The sequence below is a fragment of the Taudactylus pleione genome, unplaced genomic scaffold (genome assembly GCF_031769625.1).
Source record: "Taudactylus pleione unplaced genomic scaffold, aTauple2 ptg000126l, whole genome shotgun sequence".
Taxonomy (NCBI): Eukaryota; Metazoa; Chordata; class Amphibia; order Anura; family Myobatrachidae; genus Taudactylus; species Taudactylus pleione.
In genome coordinates this window covers 2,375,411-2,396,769 of record NW_028284528.1, presented here as the reverse complement: position 1 = coordinate 2,396,769, position 21,359 = coordinate 2,375,411, and the positions used below count along the sequence as shown (strand labels likewise).

Below are 21,359 nucleotides of genomic sequence, written 5' to 3'. Positions count from 1 at the left end.
CTTGGTCCTTGCACTTTCAGCTGCGCGAATGTACAGTTCACAAGGGAAGTGTCACTGTCATGTTTGGATTTGTCTGTGGATCCGGACCTGAGTCTCTGGCAGGAGTGGGTTCTGGAGTGGATGTCTGGAAACTGGCTGGTCTAATATAGTTACAGCTTATGAGAAGTAGTCTGAGGCTGAAGGAAGCTGAACAGTTCAGGGGAATTGGCTGAGAACCAGAACAGAGGTGCGGATCTAACACGCCGGTGATTTATACCAGGGACCCCCACAAGGGAATTTGGGCTTAGCTGCTCCCGAAATGCGGGTCACGGTCCTTTACTTGTGTTTCCCTGTACTGGCAGCTGATGACTGAATCTCCAGGAAGGAACCGAACTGGACGACACCGGGACATACATACCTACTCTCCCGGAAGTCACGGGAGGCTCCCGAGTTTTCGGGTAACCCCCCGCAACCACAGAAGAGTAGGCATATCTCTCGCATTCCTCCCACTTCCTAGTGAAGTGGGCAGGAGGGGGAGATTTTACGGGGAATTTTAGGGTCCGTGAGTAGGGGACGGGGCTAAAATTATGCGAATCGTGCCATTTAGCCCCGCCCCTTGCTCACGGACCAGCAAATCGCTGTCTTTTTCCGATGGTGGGGGTATAATGATGTATACAATCCGGCCTCGCCCCCCGAAGATGTCACAGAATGTCCTCTTCGGGGCTTCTCCCAGGGAGGGGATTTAGAATGTCGGTAAGTATGCACTTTGATGGAACCGATGGTATAGGATATCAGACTGGAACTGATGGTAGAGGATATCAGACTGGAACAGATGGTACAGGATATTGGACTGGAACCGATGGTAGAGGATACTGGACTGGAACCGATGGTAGAGGATATTGGTTTGGAACCGAAGGTAGAGGATATTGGACTAGAACCGATGGTAGAGGATATCAGATTGGAACCAATGGTATAGGATCTCTGAGATGGAACCAAATACTGGAGCCAGGAGTGCAGCAAAAATTAAATCTGCATAGGAGTCGCTGCATAGGATAGACTATCCACAGGAGCTTTCTCTAATGCTTCTACAGCTGGGCTGAACACAACATTGCATCGGCAGGGAGAGTCCTTATATACCCCTGGGAGAGCAGGGATTGGCTACAGGTGTCATGTGACCGCATTCTAGTCTCATGTGGGTGGAGATACGGTTACCTGATCCAGACTGTCATGGCTGCTAGAATAGGGAGCTGCAAAGGACCTCTGACATCACATCCATGTGATCCGCGATCAAAGGGGGAGGGGCAAGGATCAGAATGGGGGGCCAAAAGTCTCCTCGCGGGCTCGCTATGCTTCGGGTATGGTGGTTTGCTACGCTTGCCACAAAAATGTATTCCCCCTCTATGCCCACGTGGATGGTAACACTGGAGCGGTCCGGTGCTCCTGCAGCGGTCACGTGGTTGCAACGTCACAGAGGTCCTTTCTCCTCATAGGATATAGCAGCAACCTTATAGGGAATGTTGCATGTGAAAGCTGGGAAGACTGCAGGGGGGTGAGAAGCAGCTGGAGAGAGACTGTCATGGAGCCGGATCATGGAGCGGGGAACCAGGTAAGCGACCTGGCGGCTGTAGCAGATAGCGCGGTTTGTGACAGGAAGGAGTTTGCAAGTCATTTGCATAAACTCACAGATGTGCGACCGCCAATTCACGTTACTGCGTTCACTTCTGGGCCCAACTCAGAAACAAGCCATAAGAGTCTCCCTGATTTTAAACTGGACCTTGACCCTAGCAAAATGGAACTTTGGGCCTGATTCAGAGACAGGTGGCAATGCAAATGCAAACGCAAACTCACAGATCGCAGCTGCTAAAATATGCTAATGTCACAGCCGAGCATAGGGACGCCCGCTGCTTCCTTCTCATAATCGTACACTAGCGCACCCCCCCCCCCCCCCACGAACCTATCTTTTTACCTTTTTTCATAGACGGAGACAATCTCGTCTCTGTCTCTACACTAGCCGCGGGCCATCCACGAAACAGGGCTGCCTGTTCAGCTGTCAGCACTTCTGTGGAAGCGCTGACTCACTGATCTGTGTGCACCGCAACCCTGAGCAGGGTGCCCGAGGCAAGAATGGCAAGGCATGGGCTGTGCCCGAATACAGTACTGCGGTGCAATGCTGGTAGTGTGGTGCCCGCTGGGGGCTGTCCTGAGCCTGCGTGAGCCGGAAGCATTTGCTCTCTGTCCAGTGACAGTATCATTCAGTGGGGACCCGGGAGCTTTGTGGCAGCCTGCAGGAACGCGATCGTGAGAGAAACTGTGGCGATGCCCAGCCTGACCAAGCCCAGCAGCCCCCCATCTGGTAATGATCTCTGGGGTCTGGGGTATCACGATGACGTACTACAGGGTAAAACATTGGGAACATTGACGTACATCGGGCAGCCAGGCAGCGTGTAAGTCAGGTCTGACCAGCCACAAACACTGCAGCGCTCCTGAAATGCAGAGGGCTCTCATGCTGCGCAACGGCTAATTTATGGACGCTGACGAAACGGCGTTTAAACGGTCAGACACGTCTGAATTTTTCTAACCGCCCTGTTACCAGCCCCCAAATGCTGACTACCTGTCACTCACATTGCGAGTGGTCTTCTGTGCACACGTGATCGCAATGTAATTTCTTTGCATGCGCAGTGCGATGTATGCGTATTAGCAAACAATTGATCGATCTGTGTAAAAATCGCCACTGCCATAAGTGGTACGTATTTAATATTATAGAAAGTTAATACTATGGATTGCTCTTTTGTACTCCTATAACCCGTAGAGTTCAATTCACTTACCAGCGACTGTGACCAGGCCCGGTGTGCCGGCTGTTTATATTACATAGTCTAATGGATTGGCAAAGAAAGGACAGTGACCTAGATTGTTCCCACGCAATCAATAACGGGCAAAGAATCGTTGCAATAGCCGAGTTCTACGTGTAAATAATATTGATCCCGTTAACTGCATAATGGAAAAATAAAAAATATACAGAATGAAAGCTTAATGCTGGAGTGTGACCGCACAGCACTTCTGTCCAGGCTGCGCTGGTAAATTAAATAACTGTACTTATAATTTGAAATACATTCTATTTCAGGGCATTTTCCCGAGGATATCAGACCGTTTTGTCTCCGTCAGCTCAATGTTTATTTTATTATTTTATTTAACGATCATTTTCCAAAAAAATGTTGACCTGGATCTTGGGTCTGATGCATAGATGGACGCAGCTGAGCGATGTTTTGCTACTGCGTATGTGCAAAGTGTCCAGGAATCCCTGCGATTCCGAGTGTCCGATGGCGTTTGTGAATTGCGTTGCGGCATTGCTCACACTTGAGGAGGGGTTTGCGATCCCTGGGCGTTTCAGGGTGGAGACTGGAAGGTGACTGCAAAAAGGGGTAGTTTCATGGGCGTATCTGGAAGCACAGCTGCGTTCCCCATTGCAAATCCAACGCTTCAGAGGCCATGTTAGTTGGAATAGGGGAGAGTAGTTAGAGTAGACCCTAGGGTACCGCAAATGTCGATGATTCAAAAAATGTCGCTCCAATGTTGGAGTGTTTACAATCTCCATGGCAAATGCACAGACCACGCAGCCTGAAAGTGGGCGTCTCACCGCTCGTCTCCAACACACCGTAGACGCAACCATCGGTTTCACCATGGAAACTTGTCCCCATCTTTATGACAAGGGCATATATTCCTTTGACCATGGCGTCCTATGTGAGCGGTTCAGCTCCTCTGTATGCAGATGCTTTCAGCAACAAGCCCACCACGATCCCATACCGCGCCGATAAGATGGACCATTTCTGCGAGTGTGCTAAGCCACCACCCTGTCACCGCCCAGGTATGCCCACCACATTATAAACACATTTTTCCGATACTGTGCATCTCTTGTGTTTCTCAATCGCAACTGCGACTCTGTGCGCACGCTATCTGGATGAATTCTCTGCGTCTGACATTGGTAGTGCCTTTGACTCAGCATCAAGCCCAATGTGGCAAATGTAACGGCCTAATTTGGCAAACTGCCAGTTTTCCGGCGACTTGGCGGTGGGATTTAAATTTTGCACTTTTGTCAAATTGGAAACCTGTTGCATTTGCTCCTGTATCTTCCCTGATTGATAGCAATGATATAGGAGGGTATGCGGTCAGGAAGTCGGCGGTCGAAATGCCGACCGCCGGCTTCCTGACTGTCAAATCCCGGCATGGGACTAATAGCAGGGATCGAAATCCCGACACCTATCATTATCCACCCACAGAAATCCCAACGCCTGGCATACCGAACAAAGGGAAAGGACAGCCGCAGGGGGGGAGGGTTAGGTTTAGAGGCTCCCTGGGGGACTTAGGGTTAGGCACCCCCCTAGGAGGGTTAGGCTAGGGGAAGGGGGTTAGAGTTAGGCATCCCCGGGGGGAGGTTAGGGCTAGGCACCCCCTCGGGAGGGTTAGGTTTAGGGTGCAGGGAGGGGTTAGGTTTAGGCATCCCTGGGGGGAGGTGTTAGGGTTAGACACTAGGGGGGAGGGTTAAGGTTAGGGAGTGGGAAAGGTTATGGATAGTTAGTTACTTATCTTGTCGGGATCTTCACTGTTCTGTCTTCCGGTGTCGATATTACATCCGCCGGGCTCACGTCCGGCGGTATGTCATACCGATTCCCTATTGGAGCTAGTATGAGGTCTTCTATACGTTTCTGCAATGTTTCCAGTTCACCGTTCTAACCACTAAGTACAGTCACGTTTATACAATGTAATTTCCTGAGGCTAATAATAGCTTTATTATTCAATGCCGAACAGCGGGATCTGCCATTTAATTCTTCACATTCTAAATTGCACATTTCAGCTCTTATGCCGCAATATCAACAAATGACAAATTTAATGTGTGCGGCAATCAATGGTCGTTATCAAGAGTCATTCCTCTCCTATGATTGATAATACGCACATACTGTATGTTATTTTATTTTCAGCAGTAAAATGACCCTATCCCTCTTTTCTCTTTGTAATTGAGTTCTGAACTCCTGTTTACTTTTAGTTCGAATTTATATTTATTTCTATTTTTTTTTTTTTCAGGATATAAAACTTTGCTGAAAGGAATCTCAGGGAATTTCGGCTGTGGGGAGCTTGTGGCGATAATGGGCCCTTCGGGGGCCGGGAAGTCTACGCTCATGAACATCCTGGCTGGATATAGGTGAGACGTAAGGACTGGGTGATGTTAAACGTGAATGGGCTGTTATATAGGGGGCCTGTTTCAGAGTTGCATGCTAATGCTGGCTTAGCTGCGATAAACTGCAAATGCTAGTGTCAGCCTTCCCCTTGTGTACCAGTGTGTGACGGACTGTACAGTCTCTGAGAAGCCCACTTTAAATGTCCGTGGACGGTGCAAATCCGCCTGTGGACTGAAGCACTCCACCATCGACGCACCATCTCAACCACCACCGACACTTACGACGCTCCCATGACACGCATATGAGGTGGCCATTTTGTGCGTTCACATCAGTCCTCCTCCCTGGAACGCCCAGGGCTGTCCGCCGCCAGCTCAAATGGGAGCGATTCCGTATGTAACGGCGGTCTCTGTATACACTCAGGGGGATGCATGGGCCGTAGGGGTTTCCAGGAGTTTTTGCGCATGCTCAGTAGCAAATAATCGCTCAACTGCGTAAACATTGACACTTTGTCCTCCTCTGAATCAGGCCCAGAATCACAAAGGCAGCCGGGAGATCAAATATAGTACAATAATTAGACACCAAAATCTGCGCACCTGAAGCAGCCTAGAATAGGAAATCCCAGATGTCACTACACCATCTAATAAACATTACATATGGGTAACCCCTTGCTGGCGCTTCCAAAAAGCTGAAAATCAGTAATAATTATTACGTTTGTAGGTCTCACATTAGTCAGTAATAATTACCAGGTTTGAGATTTGGTAGATCACCATGGGATGTAGTTGGCATCGCTCTGGAATCCCGACCCCAGTTAGAATCACGGCACCAGCATCCAGACCGCTGGCATTCCGATGGTAAGTATTGGGATTAGAGGGAGGGTTAGGGGTTGGGATTAGGCTCTAGGGTTAGGGGGTAAGTTTAGGCTGCAGGGGGGAGGGTACAATTTTGGGGTAGGGTTCTCAGTGCCAGGATCCTGAGCGCTGGAATCCCGTACCCAAGCCATCAGCATAACCATATACAACTGGCAGGAAAACCAATTACTGGGATTATTAAAGTGGCCGATAGCGATCTATAAAACTCTCTTAAAGGTTTAACTTCACCCGATACTTACAACTCAGTTTCTGGTGTAATTAAATAAGAAAATCAAGTGCAGCACATTGGTCACCAGTGTTGGGGCGACACGCCGGGATATTTTGTACTAATGTTTCACTTATGGAATTTTACCCCATATTAGCAAAGTAGTCGCCCAGCTGACACACAGAAACGCCATTTTCACGGACAGAGAGATACAGCTGAGATCTATACGACTCGCTGTTTGCCAAAACTCGCTCAGCTGTTTTCCGTAAGATAAGTGTTTATTTTAACATCCCTTTTAAGTGCCTTCTTCTGTAAATACACGATATATATATATATATATATAACCAGATGGGATGGCATGGCGCTGTAGAATGCTGTGGTAGCCATGCTGGTTAAGTGTGCCTTGAATTTTGAATAAATCACCAACAGTGTCACCAGCAAAGCACCCCCACACCATCACACCTCCTCCTCCATGCTTCACAGTGGGAACCACACATGCAGAAACCATCCGCTCACCTTCTCTGCGTCTCACAAAGACATGGCGGTTGGAACCAAAAATCTCAAATTTGGACTCATCAGACCTAGAAGTACAGATTTCCACTGGTCTAATGTCCATTCCTTGTGTTTCTTGGCCCAAACAATTCTCTTCTTCTTGTTGTTCATCCTCAGTAGTGGCTTCTTCGTAGCAATACGACCATGAAGGCCTGATTCACGCAGTCTCCTCTGAACAGTTGATGTTGACATTTGTCTGCTACTTGAACTCTGTGAAGACTTTATGTGGTCTCTAATCTGAGGTGCTGTTTAGTAGCGGTTTCTGAGGCTGGTAACTCTAATGAACTTATCCTCTGCAGCAGAGGTAACTCTTGGTCTTCCTTTCCTGGGACGGTGCTCATGAGAGCCAGTTTCATCATAGCGTTTGATGGTTTTTACAACTGCACTTGAGGATACATTCAAAGTTCTTGAAATTTTCTGCATCGACTGACACGTCATGTCTTAAAATAATGATGGACTGTCGTTTCTCTTTACTGAGTTGAGTGGTTGGTGCCATAATATCGATTACAACAGTAGTCAAATAGTGGTGTCCACTGTGTACTAACCTTACCTCTGCACAACACAACAGATGGTCTCAAACACATTAAGAAGGCAAGTAATTCCACAGAGTGACTCTTGACAAGGCACACCTGTTACTTCAAAACCATTCCAGGAGACACCTCATGAAGCTGATTGAGAGATTGCCAAGAGTGTGCAAAGCTGTCATCCAAGCAAAAGGGGGCTACTTTGAGGAATCTAAAATATAAAACATAGTTTGATTTATTTAACACTTTTTTTGTTTACAACATAATTCCATATGTGTTCTTTCATAGTTTTGATGTCTTCAGTATTAATCTGCTATGTTGAAAATAATTGAAATAAACAAAAACCACTTAATGAGAAGGTGTGTCCAAACTTTTGACTGGTACTGTACATAATATTTGCCCTGAAATTTGGCATGCAGCACCGAGTGACAGTTCTACCTTCCCATGCCAAATTTCAGCTCGGTACCACCAATAGCTTTTGAGGTGTAGCCCCTTAAACACCATGCCCCGCCCCTCAGGAATTCTCTATGGGAGAATTCGGTTTATTTGTCATTCAGCCTTAATATAAGGGCATGACTATGCCCTTATAAAATATATATATATATATGTAAAATTTGTTTTTTTTCTGTAGCTCCACCCCCAGCAACTCCACCCACAGTTCCTGAACCTGTTTTTCCAGAACAATATCCCTGCTCAAAAGTATCCGAGCCACACAGAGGTCACACTGGTTGGAGCTTGAACTACTATACAGCCCCTAGCAGGCCATCTATTATTCACTGGTGCTGTACTTTATAATGCATTGAGCTGCCAGGCGTCATGCATATAACAAACTCATCTGAGAGCAGGTGATGACTGTATGTTCTTTATTGAACATGATAAAAACAGGGACAAACGACAATAGAACTAGAGTACCAATGGGGAATAGTTGCTGTCGGGATGCTGGTGGAGTCACCGACATGTATTCATAATAGGATATTGTTATGGATGTTAAAGACTTTTCCACCTTTGGATTAATTTTGTTTTTTGCTGTATAAGTACATTGGAAACATCTAACTTTTACTAAGTTCATTTTCCTTTATTCTGTGCTTTTTATCCTTGTCTTTATATCTTGGATTTGTTTATATGACACAGAGCAGGTCTCTTGGTACAATCGTATTTAATGTATAGACGAGTGGATGAACTTAGTATATGTTGTAGGTGGGCATGGCCACTCATAGTAATGTAATGGTGGAACCTATCATAAAGATTATTTATATTAGAAATGATTTTGGCGCAGGGGTTCTGTCTCAGAGGTGTGCAACCAGTGGCGCTTCTTCGTCTGCTGTGGAACTACAAGTCCCAGCATACACTGGCTAGCTATATGAATTTCATTCATAACGTATGCCCTTTGTGTCATTTGTATTCCAGAGAGACCGGCATGAAGGGGGAAATTTTCATTAACGGGCAGCCCCGAGACCTGCGGACGTTTCGCAAAGTGTCCTGTTACATCATGCAAGACGACATGCTGCTGCCGCACCTCACCGTGCAGGAGGCCATGATGGTAAATGAACTAACGTCTCTGTCTCCAGAGCGGTGATGTATCAAACCTTGGAGAGAGAGACAAAGAGGAGAAGTTACCCATTAACCAATCAGCTTCTAGCTGTCATTTAACTAGCACAGTCTATAACATGACACTTAGAAGCTGATTGGTTGCAAGGGGCAAGTTCTCCACTTTATCTTTCTCGAAGGTTTGATACATCCGCCCACAGGTCTGAGGGAACTACAAGTCCCAGCACGACCACCCAGGCCTGTTGTAGATTAATTTCCACATAAACGGCTATTTTCATGACAACTGGTGCCCTATATCCCAATATTACAGGCTAATTATTGAATGACTGAATTTATTGCATCATCTGATACATATTGTGTCTCCCCCCAGGTCTCTGCCCATCTAAAGCTTCAAGAGAAAGATGAAGGGAGAAGGGAAATGGTGAGTGTCCTGTCCAGCACGCTGCCGGCTGATTATAGTATGTCATTCTCATTGTGTTTACTGTCACTCTCCGCGGTGTATAATTGGTCGGGACGGTTGTCCTGCGAGCAAGGTGAGAACGCCTTACGCAGCGCAGTCACCTCGTCTATTGTTCTCTAAGCCGTCTCCCTCCCCTGGGTCGGACTGGCCCACAAGGGTACAGGGGAAACCGCCAGTGGGCCCCACTGACTGAGAGCCCACCCTCTTCTCTAGGGATCAGGTTCCAGACTGTGCACCTGAATTATACAATATACATATATTACATTATACTGCACAGGACTATGGTGTATTTTCTACAATGCATTACTGTCATTAATCTGGTACATTATCACGCATGTAATAGCAGTATTTACTATATATATGTAGGGTCCCAGACCATACACTCTCTAATGGTTAGCCAAGCCTCTGTGGAGGCTGGCCACACCCCCTCTGGAGGTTGGCCACACCTCTAAGTATGGGCCCCTATAACTGCATTCCCCTGGTGAGCCCGTCATACCCCAGTCCGACACTGTCCCTCCCTCTGCGCTCACATGCCGCTCCCTCTCCCCCATTATCACTGAATGTTATCCAGATTGTGCCGTCTCAGGCTTCTGTCATCACAATGTCATTCGGATAGCTGGTCCACACCCACCCAGCAATAAAAATTCTAACCAAAAATGCTAGAGTTTTCAAGATGGTCCCTCCAGCCGTTTATATCCATCCAGGGTCCTATTTATTAAAGTACTTCTGTCCTTAAAACATGCAGACACGGCTGTTAATGGCAGAATTACCTATCACCCCTATTTAGCTTGGCTAGAAAGTGCTTTCTGATCCACGGTGCTCGCTGCAGCCGCACCCATAGATTTCTATAGGGACAGCGCTATGTGGGGCTCTAAAATAAGCTCTGAAAACTCTAGCGCTAGCCCGCTCTCCTCTATGGGGGAAGCCTGACCGGAGAGCGCTCTTGTGAAACCTCGTTGGCGGGCTGAAGCTCTTTCCGATGCACAACTCAATTATTTTGCCCGATGGTCTCAGATGTGCACGGTCAACGGCAACAGTGAAGATTGACGCGCTTACACAATCCTTCTCCGACAGCTGGTTCACTGTACAACTGTCTGGCTCTCTATAGCTGAGATCGAACCTTCGAGAGAGATAAAGCTGTCATTTAGTTTATGAAATGACAGAAGCTGATTGGTTGCTATGGGCAACTACCCAACTTTATCTCTCGCAAAGGTTTGATACATCTCCCCTATCTATAATAAAAAATATATTATTCGACTGGGTATAAGGAATGGTAATTAGCACCAGCAAATCACACTTATTTATAAATAGGCCTCTTATAATGTTTGTGCTCTGCAAAAGGAGATCTAGGAGTATATTGACTAAAGTGCAGGTTCTTAAAAGTTGAGATGTTGCCCATAGCAACCGATCGGATTCTACTTAACATTTATCTAGCAGGTTATAATAGCTAGAATCTGATTGGTTGCTATGGGCAACATCTCCACTTCTAAAAACTTGCACTTTAGTATATATACCCCTTAGTTTGTAGTGTACACTGCATCAGTACATCTGTGCTGTCCTTTAGCAGGAATGCCTCTACTCTCTCCGGCTCCCTCTGGCTGCTGCTGGGCAGATGCTGTTATATCGCTCTGTAAACACATCTGCCTTGGTGGCAGTATAGGAACACTCAGACTTATCGTGCCTTTCGCACTGCGCATTTGTAAGTCGCCCCTGATGATACGCGGCAGCTCTATAAGGAGATGTCCCTCTGATGAGTGAGTCGCTGTGTAGACTGTTACTATTATACCTGCGCCCTGGAGAGTGAACAATGGCCCTGATACAGAACCGCTCGCTGCCGCAGGCAGCTCGCAGGGTCTGTGGGCGTTTTTGTTTTCTCTGGCCGCTCGCAAAGCTGTGGAAGACCTCCCACAGCTTGTGCGAGCGGCCAGGAAACCGTCGTGATAATCGCGACCATTGGCCTTGCGACGAGACCCTGTGGTAGGGTCTCGGCTACCGCAAGGCCGAGTGGACTTCCTGCTCTAATAGAGCAGGAAGTCTACTACTGTCATCACTAGTGATGTCAGTAGGGCCTCCCACAAATGCCAGGCGTTCCTAGGGGAATGCCTGCGTTTGTGCAGCCACCCCTTCTCTCCGCCTACAAAATGGGGTGAGCTGTCACTCACCATCGACAGCCGCCCCGTCTTGTAGCGAGCCCCGTAGCGACTGAGCTGCAGTCGCTTAGCAGGGCTCGCGCACGCCGGACGTGGCACATGCGCAGTGGGGTAACATCGAGCGGCTCTGAATCAGGCCTAATGTCAGGATCCTGCTCTTAGCAACTGCTGCAAACGTTAAAATAACCGGTTTGCTCTGCTGTTTTTTTTTTGTAGTCCTATAAAATAGAAATTGCCTGGTGAATTATAATATAACGAGTACTCTCAGCTGGTCCACTAATACACTTTATTCTGTTTCTTCCTGGTTTGTGACCTAGTGGGATTATAAACCTGATGAGAGTTCAAAACAATATTTATATTTAATTATCTCAGTAATTACCTGACAATAATTCAGCAGTGTTTGGCCACAACACCATAAAAGCCACAACTGATGTGGTTCCTGCAACTGGAGAAAATTGTAGTTACAGATGTGTCCTTACACATCTTTGCTGCAGTCATGGCAAAAAGCCCCTCTCTGCGCGCCAGGTCCCGTGAGAGGGTTGAGTATGAGATCCCGGCGGTCTGGTTGCCGCTAGTCAGAATACCGACAGCGGCGTCCCGACAGTCAGAATCCCGACACCCTTAGGTAAGCATGGTAAGACTAACCCTTACCCCTAATCCTCCCTCCCCAATGCCTAAACCTAACCTCCCCCTTAGTGCCTAACCCTAACCTCCCTCTGCCCGGTGCCTAAACCTAAACCTACCCCTAATACCTTTCGGATGCCGGCGGTCGAGATTCTGGTGCCGGGATCCTGATGCTGTTGGGATTTCGGCATCGGTATTTCGACCATCGGCCTCCCACACGCTGGGATGCTGACTATATCCCCCATGAGACTCTGATAGCCCTTCTGCTCCACGGGAGGTTTCTGTCCTCCCAGAGCTCGCCTTAGGACGCCTGCGTTATGGTTTGACAGGTGTACCGCCCCAGTCAAACTGCCCACCTGCCACTGTCCCCGACGCGGGTCGCGCGCAGGCCTGGTGAAGGGCCGGGCGCTGGAGCCAGAAGCCAGAAGCCAATGCGATGTGACCAGGATGCACCAGCAGAGAGTGCTGATTAATTTGATATGCGACACTTGTACAGATGTGTCCACATACACCTATCCCCCATGTGCTACAAGTGGCGCTACACGTAACGCAGAAGCTCCATGCGTCTTGGTAGTGCCGAGGTGCGCCTTTTTTACGTTCAAATGCATCTTATTCGCAGAGCTATGTGAATAAGACACACAAGCAACTTCTGCTGATTAAAATGATATGCGGCCTATATTCTGTATGCGACTGCGGCTGTATCTGCATGCAAAACGCTACGTTACAGTGTGAGCAGCTGTGATACTGTAACGTAGCGTTTCACATGCATTTGAAGGAAAAAAGTCGCATGAACAGTAGATCTGTCTGTGACTGAGTCTCTGAATCCTAATACGAAGTGCTAAATGCTTTTTTCATTCCAAGTTCCGCTGTGATTCATATACAGACTACGGTGCACACAAATACACAAGCGTCGCATATAAAAAGACGCCTGACAATAGCAGAGATGCACGGGACCTGGCGGCTCTCTCACGCTAGGCATACCGCGCTGCATGGCGTTTTGAGGCTAGATGTATGGGCGCACATCTGTATTTGCCAATTTATTTATTGCTTTGCTTTAATCCCCCACTAAGCGATATTAGTTCACAGTGTCTAAGGCCTGATCTGGTGGCTGATGTTCCATATCCTCATTTCAGGTGAAGGAGATACTGACGGCTCTGGGCCTGTTGCCGTGCGCCGACACCAGGACGGGATGTCTCTCTGGGGGTCAGAGAAAACGACTGGCCATTGCGCTGGAATTAGTGAACAACCCCCCGGTGATGTTCTTTGATGAACCTACCAGGTAGGTGGTCAGTATGTGTGCCATGACCCTGTACTACGTGACATCACAGGAACATCATGACATCACGGAGATCACATGACATGTCCAGGGATCACATGGCAGGATCACAATGCATCTCCAGGGGATCACATGACCTCTCCAGGGGATCACATGATGTCCTGGGTTCTACTATCTTCTTGTCATTACATTAAAATGCTTTCTACTTGTTTGACATGTGTCACCTAAGACGAGAAACTGCAAACGTCTAAACTTTCATCCTTTCACTTTTATTTAAGTAAATTATCTTGAAAGTGGTGAATCCTATATAATTTTACCTGGATTAACCGGTAGTGGTTGTATTGTTTGCTGTGCTCTCGGCTTCTATAATTGTGATAAATACTTTAACAATAACGGGATGTAGTCGGCATCTCAACTGTCAGAATCCCGACAGATTGCATAGGTAAGTGTTAGGGATATGGGGGAGGTTCACGACTAGGGTTAGAGGGAGGGTTAGGGTTAGGCTGCAGGAGGTGAGAGCCGAGATTCCATGCAAAAAAAAAAATAAAAAAAAAATATATATATATATATATATACTCTTTATATACACTCTTTATATAAATTAAAGTCCCTGGTTTAAGGGTCTGCCTCTTCGTTCAGCTTCAGCTCTTGATCCACTACACAGATTTCGATGGGTTTTCAATATACAGCATTGGTCGAGAAAGTCTCTCAATTGTTTCTGTGTTTTAGAAGCAACATATATCAGCTGATTTTAATATTATAACAGAACAAAATCTCTCAGTAACGTCTTTATTATAGCAGCATTATATACAAGCTGTTTTAATATTGCAAATTTACTGAATCAAGCCAAGAGGATGTGGTAGATTTATTTATATGTTATCCTCACCACATACTATTGTGTTTCTTCATATTATTATTGTATGTCTCTTCATACCATCGTTACACGAACTCAATGAATGAAAATGTGATAAGAGACTTTCTGCTGCTGCAATATTAAAATCAGCTTGGTGGGGGAAGGTTTAGAACCATTCATCTGTGACAAAAGGGATCCAGGCAGTGATGATTTTAGTGAAGCAAAGTCATTGAAAAAAATCTTACACCAAGCTGCTGTATAGGAGCTTGCCAGGGTGCTGAAACAGCAAGAGAACATCTGAAACTGAGGCTTGGAATATAGCAAGTCACAGAAAAAACTATTGTGCTGTGTGAGTGACTGACTGCTGCTGCAGGTCCGAGGGCTGCGCTCTGATTGGCTCTCTGAGACAGTGAGAGCTAATCAGAGATAGCAATGTGCCCTGTTGCTTAGCAGCAGCCTAGAGAGGGGAGGGAGTCAGGGACTGAGCAGGGTCACGACTGAGGTAGAGAGTGAGAGACAGCCTCCAACAAACCCATGAAGATGCCCTGATGCAGACAGAGTGACATTCAGTGTAGTTTGTACTGACGCTCACTTTTTTTCAACTAAACGTATCATCTATCTCCCCATGCTAGTGGTCTAGACAGCTCGTCCTGTTTCCAGGTCGTCTCCCTAATGAAATCTTTGGCCCAGGGTGGGCGGAATATTATCTGCACCATCCACCAGCCCAGTGCCAAGCTGTTTGAGCTGTTCGATCAGGTGAGTCCTTCCCTGGTGACGTCACTAGAGGCAACTCTATAATGGAAAATATTTGCTCCTTTTATTACGTATTTTGGACCAATGAAATAGAGGAATGCAATGGGGACCAATACTGGACCCCACTGATACCAGATTGATTAAACATTTTACCTGTTATGTGTGAGTAAATTTTAAATCGTCCCTTTTTTTACCAATTACAGGTTGTGCATGGTTTTGAGAATACAAACTTTAGCTCTGTCTTAAATTATCTTGATGGTAAAAGAATTATAACAAATAGATTTATGACAGCAACATAATAAATATTGTAATTTAGTCATCATTTATAATCACTGACGGAAAACATATACAGTATAATCCAGACTTATGTTCAGCATTAACGTCACATTACCTACCTACTGTATCTATAGAATTCTCACCAGGAAGCTGCTGGTGTCAGCTTTTATCTTACTCCAGTAACTGCTTGCTCAGAATGCTAAATACAGTCAGGTGTATAAATATTGGGACATTGACAGAATTTTCATATTTTGGCCTCTATTCACCACCACAATGGCTTTGAAATGAAACAAACAAGATGTGTTTTAACTGCAGACTTTCAGATTTAATTTGAGGGTAATTACATCCAAATCAGGTGAACGGTGAAGGAATTACAACGGTTTCTATATGTGCCTCCCACTTTTTAAGGGGCCAAAAGTAGTGGGACTATCAACTCAAAAGCTATTTCATGGACAGGTGTGGGCTATTCCCTCGTTATTTCATAATCAATTAAGCAGGTAAAAGGTCTGGAATTGATTCTAGGTGTGACATTTGCATTTGGAATCAGTTGCTGTCGACTCTCAATATGAGATCCAAAGAGCTGTCACTATCAGTGAAGCAAGCCATCATTAGCCTGAAAAATCAAAACAAACCCATCAGAGAGATAGCAAAAACATTAGGTGTGGCCAAATCAACTGTTTGGAACATTCTTAAAAAGAAAAAACGCGCCGGAGAGCTCAGCAACACCAAAAGACCTGGAAGACCACGGAAAACAACTGTGGTGGATGACAGAAGAATTATTTCCCTGGTGAAGAAAAACCCCTTCACAACAGTTGGCCAAATCAAGAACACTCTCCAGGAGGTAGGTGTATATGTGTCAAAGTCAACAATCAAGAGAAGACTTCACAAGAGTGAATATAGTGGGTTCACCAAAAGATGTAAACCATTGGTGAGCCTCAAAAAAAGGAAGACCCGATTAGAGTTTGCCAAACAACATCTAAAGTAGCCATTACAGTTCTGGAACAACATCCTATGGACAGATGAGACAAAGATCAACTTGTACCAGAGTGATGGGAAGAGAAGAGTATGGAGAAGGAAAGGAACTGCTCATGATCCAAAACATACCACCTCATCAGTGAAGCATGGTGGTGGTAGTGTCATGACGTGGGCATGTATGGCTGCCAATGGAACTGATTCCCTTGTATTTATTGATGATGTGACTGCTGACAAAAGCAGCAGAATGAATTCTGAAGTGTTTTGGGCAATATTATATGCTCATATTCAGTCAAATGCTTCAGAACTCATTGGACGGCGCTTCACAGTGCAGATGGACAATGACCCGAAGCATACTGCAAAAGCAACCAAAGAGTTTTTTAAGACTAAAAAGTGGAATGTTATGCAATGGCCAAGTCAATCCCCTGACCTGAATCCGATTGAGCAAGCATTTCACTTGATGAAGACAAAACTGAAGGGAAAATGCCCCAAGAACAAGCAGGAACTGAAGACATTTGCAGTAGAGGCCTGGCAGAGCATCACCAGGGATGAAACCCAGCGTCTGGTGATGTCTATGCGTTCCAGACTTCAGGCTGTAATTGCCTGCAAAGGATTTGCAACAAAGTATTAAAAAGTGAAAGTTAGATTTAGGATTGTTTAGTTTGTCCCATTACTTTTGGCCCCTTAAAAAGTGAGAGGCACATATAGAAACCGTTGTAATTCCTACACCGTTCACCTGATTTGGACATAATTACCCTCAAATTAAATCTGAAAGTCTGCAGTTAAAGCACATCTTGTTTGTTTCATTTCAAAGCCATTGTGGTGGTGAATAGAGGCCAAAATATGAAAATTCTGTCAATGTCCCAATATTTATGCACCTGACTGTATATCTACTTTAGGCTATGGATGGTGGAAGTGGCTCGTCACTACTTGTATTTTTTTGTATTTGTGATATGTAACCGCCAAATTATAATATGAGATGAGGGTTTCGGTTTTGACTCTGTGCTTTTCGCCATATTAGCGCAAGTTTGAAATAGTTCGGATTTATCTTATTGGCTATCCAAAACACGTGAGAGCCGGATAGCCAATATCATGCCGTTTTTGAGATCAGAACATAACCGAGTAAAACCGAAACGCACATACAAGGGAATGGCTGATTTATGTCACTGCTGGAAACAACATGAACTATACACATTGCACCAGGTGTACAGATGTGTCCTTTTATACTGTGGCTTCAGTCGCTCCAAATAGCCCTGTCGGTGCGCCAGGTCCTGTGCAATTCGCCACGCTGAGCCTCTTGTTAGCTCAAAATGTTCATCTTCACATAAATATAACAACTGGTAGCAACAGAACTACATTTTTGGCCTACACTGACCATAAGTGCCTGCGACATTCGTACATCTGTGTGTGACTGAGTCTGAGGGGTCTATTTACTAAGCAGTGTTAGGAGAAGTGAAAAGTGAAGAGTGAAAAGTGATAAGGTGCCAGCCAAACAGCTCCCAACTGTCATCTCACAGGCTGTGTTTGAAAAATGACAGTTGGGAGCAGATTGGCTGGTACCTTATCACTTTTCACTCTTCACTTTTCACTTCTCCTAACACTGCTTAGTAAATAGACCCCTCAATCTATGTAAAATTGATGGAGATAAAGTACCAACTAATCAGCTCCTAACTGTCACTTTTCAAACACAACCTGTAAAGTAACAGGAGCTGATTGGTTGGGGCTTTATCTTTATCCGCTTTTTCTCTCTCTAATACCCCTTTTCCACTGCCTAGAAAACTCGGGTAAGTGCCGTGTCTACCCGGGACTTAGCTCAGTGGAAACGGCTCCAAGGAAAAAAATCCAGGGTCTACTGACCCAGGATTTCTTCCCAGGTATCGAGCAGGGTTTTTAGCGGGTAAAACCCAGGAACACTGCAGTAGAAACAGGTCTTACCCGGGTTTTTTGACCCAGGTAATTGCAAAACCAACTGATTGGTCCTTCCAGGGTGCTGGCTGCTGATGAGAACACCCAGAGACCAGAGGAGATGCCTGAATAAAGGATGTAATTAAAAATGTCATATATATATATATAAATAAATTAAATAATAATAATAATAATAATAATAATAATAATTAAATAAATAATAAATAAACAATAATAAGAAGAATTAAATGTAATAAATAATAAAAAAAATTAAATAACAATAGTAATAAAAAATAATACAGGATTTCATTAAAAATGGCATTAAATGTGGATGTCATTAAAATGACCTGAATAAAGGCCATTTTTAATGACATCCACAGATTTTGCTGGGCTTACCCGGGTTCAGTGGAAACGGAGGTGACCCTGGAAAAACCTGGTCCGAGGGTGCAGTGGAAACTGGGTCTAAGCCAGGTATGACCCGAAAATGCCCTGGTAAAAACTCCAGAGTCAGACCTAGGATTTTGGAGGAAAAGGGTTATTAGGCTTAGTACATAGGGCCTGATTCCTCCCTCAACTTGGAGCGGCCTCATGGACGCTCGCATAGCTGTGGGTTACCACCCACAGCTATAGCGAGCGTCCATGATGATGGTCGCTATGGTCAAGACCATCGCGACCATCGGGCTTGCGACGAGACCCTTCGGTAGGGTCTCGGTGACCGCAAGCCCTGGAGTGATTTTGGCTCTGTCAGAGCCAAAATCACTCCCACTGACATCACTACTGATGTCAGTGGGGCCGGACTCAGACAGTAGGTGTTCCCATGGGAACGCCTCCGTCTGGCAGCCACGCCCCTGGCACGCCCACCAAAGGGGGCGTGCTGTTACTCACCATCGACAGCACGCCCCCTTTGGTGCGAGACCCATAACGATGGCTTGGCCGTCGTTATTTGGGTCTCGCGCATGCGCACGACGGAGCTCCCTCCGTTGTGCATATGTGCAATTCGGCACCATCGACCCGCTTGTGAGCGTCCTGCGCTCGCGAGCGGGTCTGAATGACCCCCATAGATCTCTTTGTAACAGTATGGAGCAAGGACACCAGTGATCATCTCACAATTGATTACCGTATACTGTATACCCTTATAGCTGTGTACCTTCAATTAACGTAATGGGAAGTATTCGATTATCTCGCATCTAAAGTAACGGGTGATCGCAGGGCGCTATTCAATTGACGCCGATCTTCGGGTCGATCACACCCAAAGAGGTTGGGTTTAGCCGCCTCAAACGCTACACCCGACCAAAGTGCTGGGCGCGATCGTGAAAATTGCCGTTTGGACACGCCCAAACGGGTCACCTTTCCTGTATTTCAGCTCGCACCCGCCCGGGGGGGTGCGAGCTGAAATTCCAGCGCCGTGAGCTGATCACGCCCGACAGGAGCAACAATTGAATAGCTCTGTTGGGTGTGAAGGGGGGTTGAAAGAATTGAATTCCGCCCTAGAAGTTATAACAAAATCTCAGCTCTTATGTAGCATAAATCGCTGCTCGCAGTTCCTTGTCCGCAATATGGTTAAATTGCTTTATACTATTACTTCTCTATGTTATTCAGCTGCTGGACAGATAGCATTACGCGATCCTCATTCCTTCTCTCTTTTTTCTATACAGCTTTATGTGCTAAGCCAGGGACAATGCATCTACCGTGGGAAAGTGTCAAACCTTGTTCCTTACTTGCGGCTTCTAGGATTAAACTGCCCAACGTATCACAACCCAGCGGATTTCAGTGAGTATAAATAAACTGTTCTTGCTCGTCTGCCCTCAGTCTCTGTGCATATACACGGCGTTATCCCTGTTAGACGTAGTAATAGGTCGGGTACAGCAGATATATATTGCTTTTCCATTGCAGGAAAATAAACGTTCTTACACCTTTCCAAAGACAAATTACCACCAAGGGCAAAAGACCAAATTACCGATATGATAAGCTGGTGCCGTATTTCGTAAAGAATCATTGAAGGTCTGAGGGACGAATTCAATTAGCGGCGGCAACATTTTTGTTTACTGCAGCTTGACTTAACGCACTTATTGCACGCTGATTTCATTTGTGGGCGTGCTCCCGCTTATTGCACAATTCAGTTGGAAAAGGCTTATTACACCGGCGGTTGCACGGTTATTTCTGTTTGTGTTATTTTTGCCACTTTTACAAATTAGTTAAAATAAAACTCCTGTAACTCCCACCTGCAAGCTTAAATACACCTGTCTCATCCATACAGCACCCCAATATACCTGTCCCATCCATACAGCACCCCAATATACCTGTCTCATCCATACAGCACCCCAATATACCTGTCTCATCCATACAGCACCCCCATATACCTGTCTGATCCATACAGCACCCCCATATACCTGTCTCATCCATACAGCACCCCCATATACCTGTCTCATCCATACAGCACCACCATATACCTGTCTCATCCATACAGCACCCCCATATACCTGTCCCATCCATACAGCTCCCCAATATACCTGTCCCATCCATACAGCACCCCCTGTATACCTGTCTCATCCATACAGCACCCCCATATACCTGTCCCATCCATACAGCACCCCAATATACCTGTCCCATCCATACAGCACCCCCATATACCTGTCCCATCCATACAGCACCCCCATATACTTGTCCCATCCGTACAGCACCCCCATATACCTGTCTCATCCATACAGCACCCCCATATACCTGTCCCATCCATACAGCACCCCCATATACTTGTCCCATCCATACAGCACCCCCATATACCTTTCCCATCCATACAGCACCCCAATATACCTGTCCCATCCATACAGCACCCCCTTATACCTGTCCCATCCATACAGCACCCCCATATACCTGTCCCATCCATACAGCACCCCCATATACCTGTCTCATCCATACAGCACCCCCATATACCTGTCCCATCCATACAGCATCCCCATATACCTGTCCCATCCATACAGCATCCCCCGTATACCTGTCTCATCCATACAGCACCCCCGTATACCTGTCCCATCCATACAGCACCCCCGTATACCTGTCCCATCCATTCAGCACCCCCATATACCTGTCCCATCCATACAGCACCCCCATGTACCTGTCTTATCCATACCGAACCCCCATATACCTGTCCCATCCATACAGCACCCCCATATACATATCCCATCTCACTGGGTGAGATCATAGCTGGGGGGCATGCCCAGAGAAATAGGGGCGGAGTAAGGGCA

General features: G+C 46.1%; 1 protein-coding gene across 1 annotated transcript in view; it reads left to right on the top strand.

Annotated features, from left to right (window-relative positions):
• ABCG1 (ATP binding cassette subfamily G member 1) overlaps positions 1-21,359 on the top strand; it is a 104,405-nt gene that overhangs the window by 64,080 nt on the left and 18,966 nt on the right. Inside the window, exons 3-8 of the mRNA XM_088472578.1 lie at positions 5,056-5,173; positions 8,708-8,840; positions 9,219-9,269; positions 13,216-13,361; positions 14,844-14,967; positions 19,773-19,887. Of these exons, the coding sequence (XP_088328704.1) occupies positions 5,056-5,173; positions 8,708-8,840; positions 9,219-9,269; positions 13,216-13,361; positions 14,844-14,967; positions 19,773-19,887 (687 nt within the window). The remainder of the gene's footprint in view (positions 1-5,055; positions 5,174-8,707; positions 8,841-9,218; positions 9,270-13,215; positions 13,362-14,843; positions 14,968-19,772; positions 19,888-21,359) is intronic.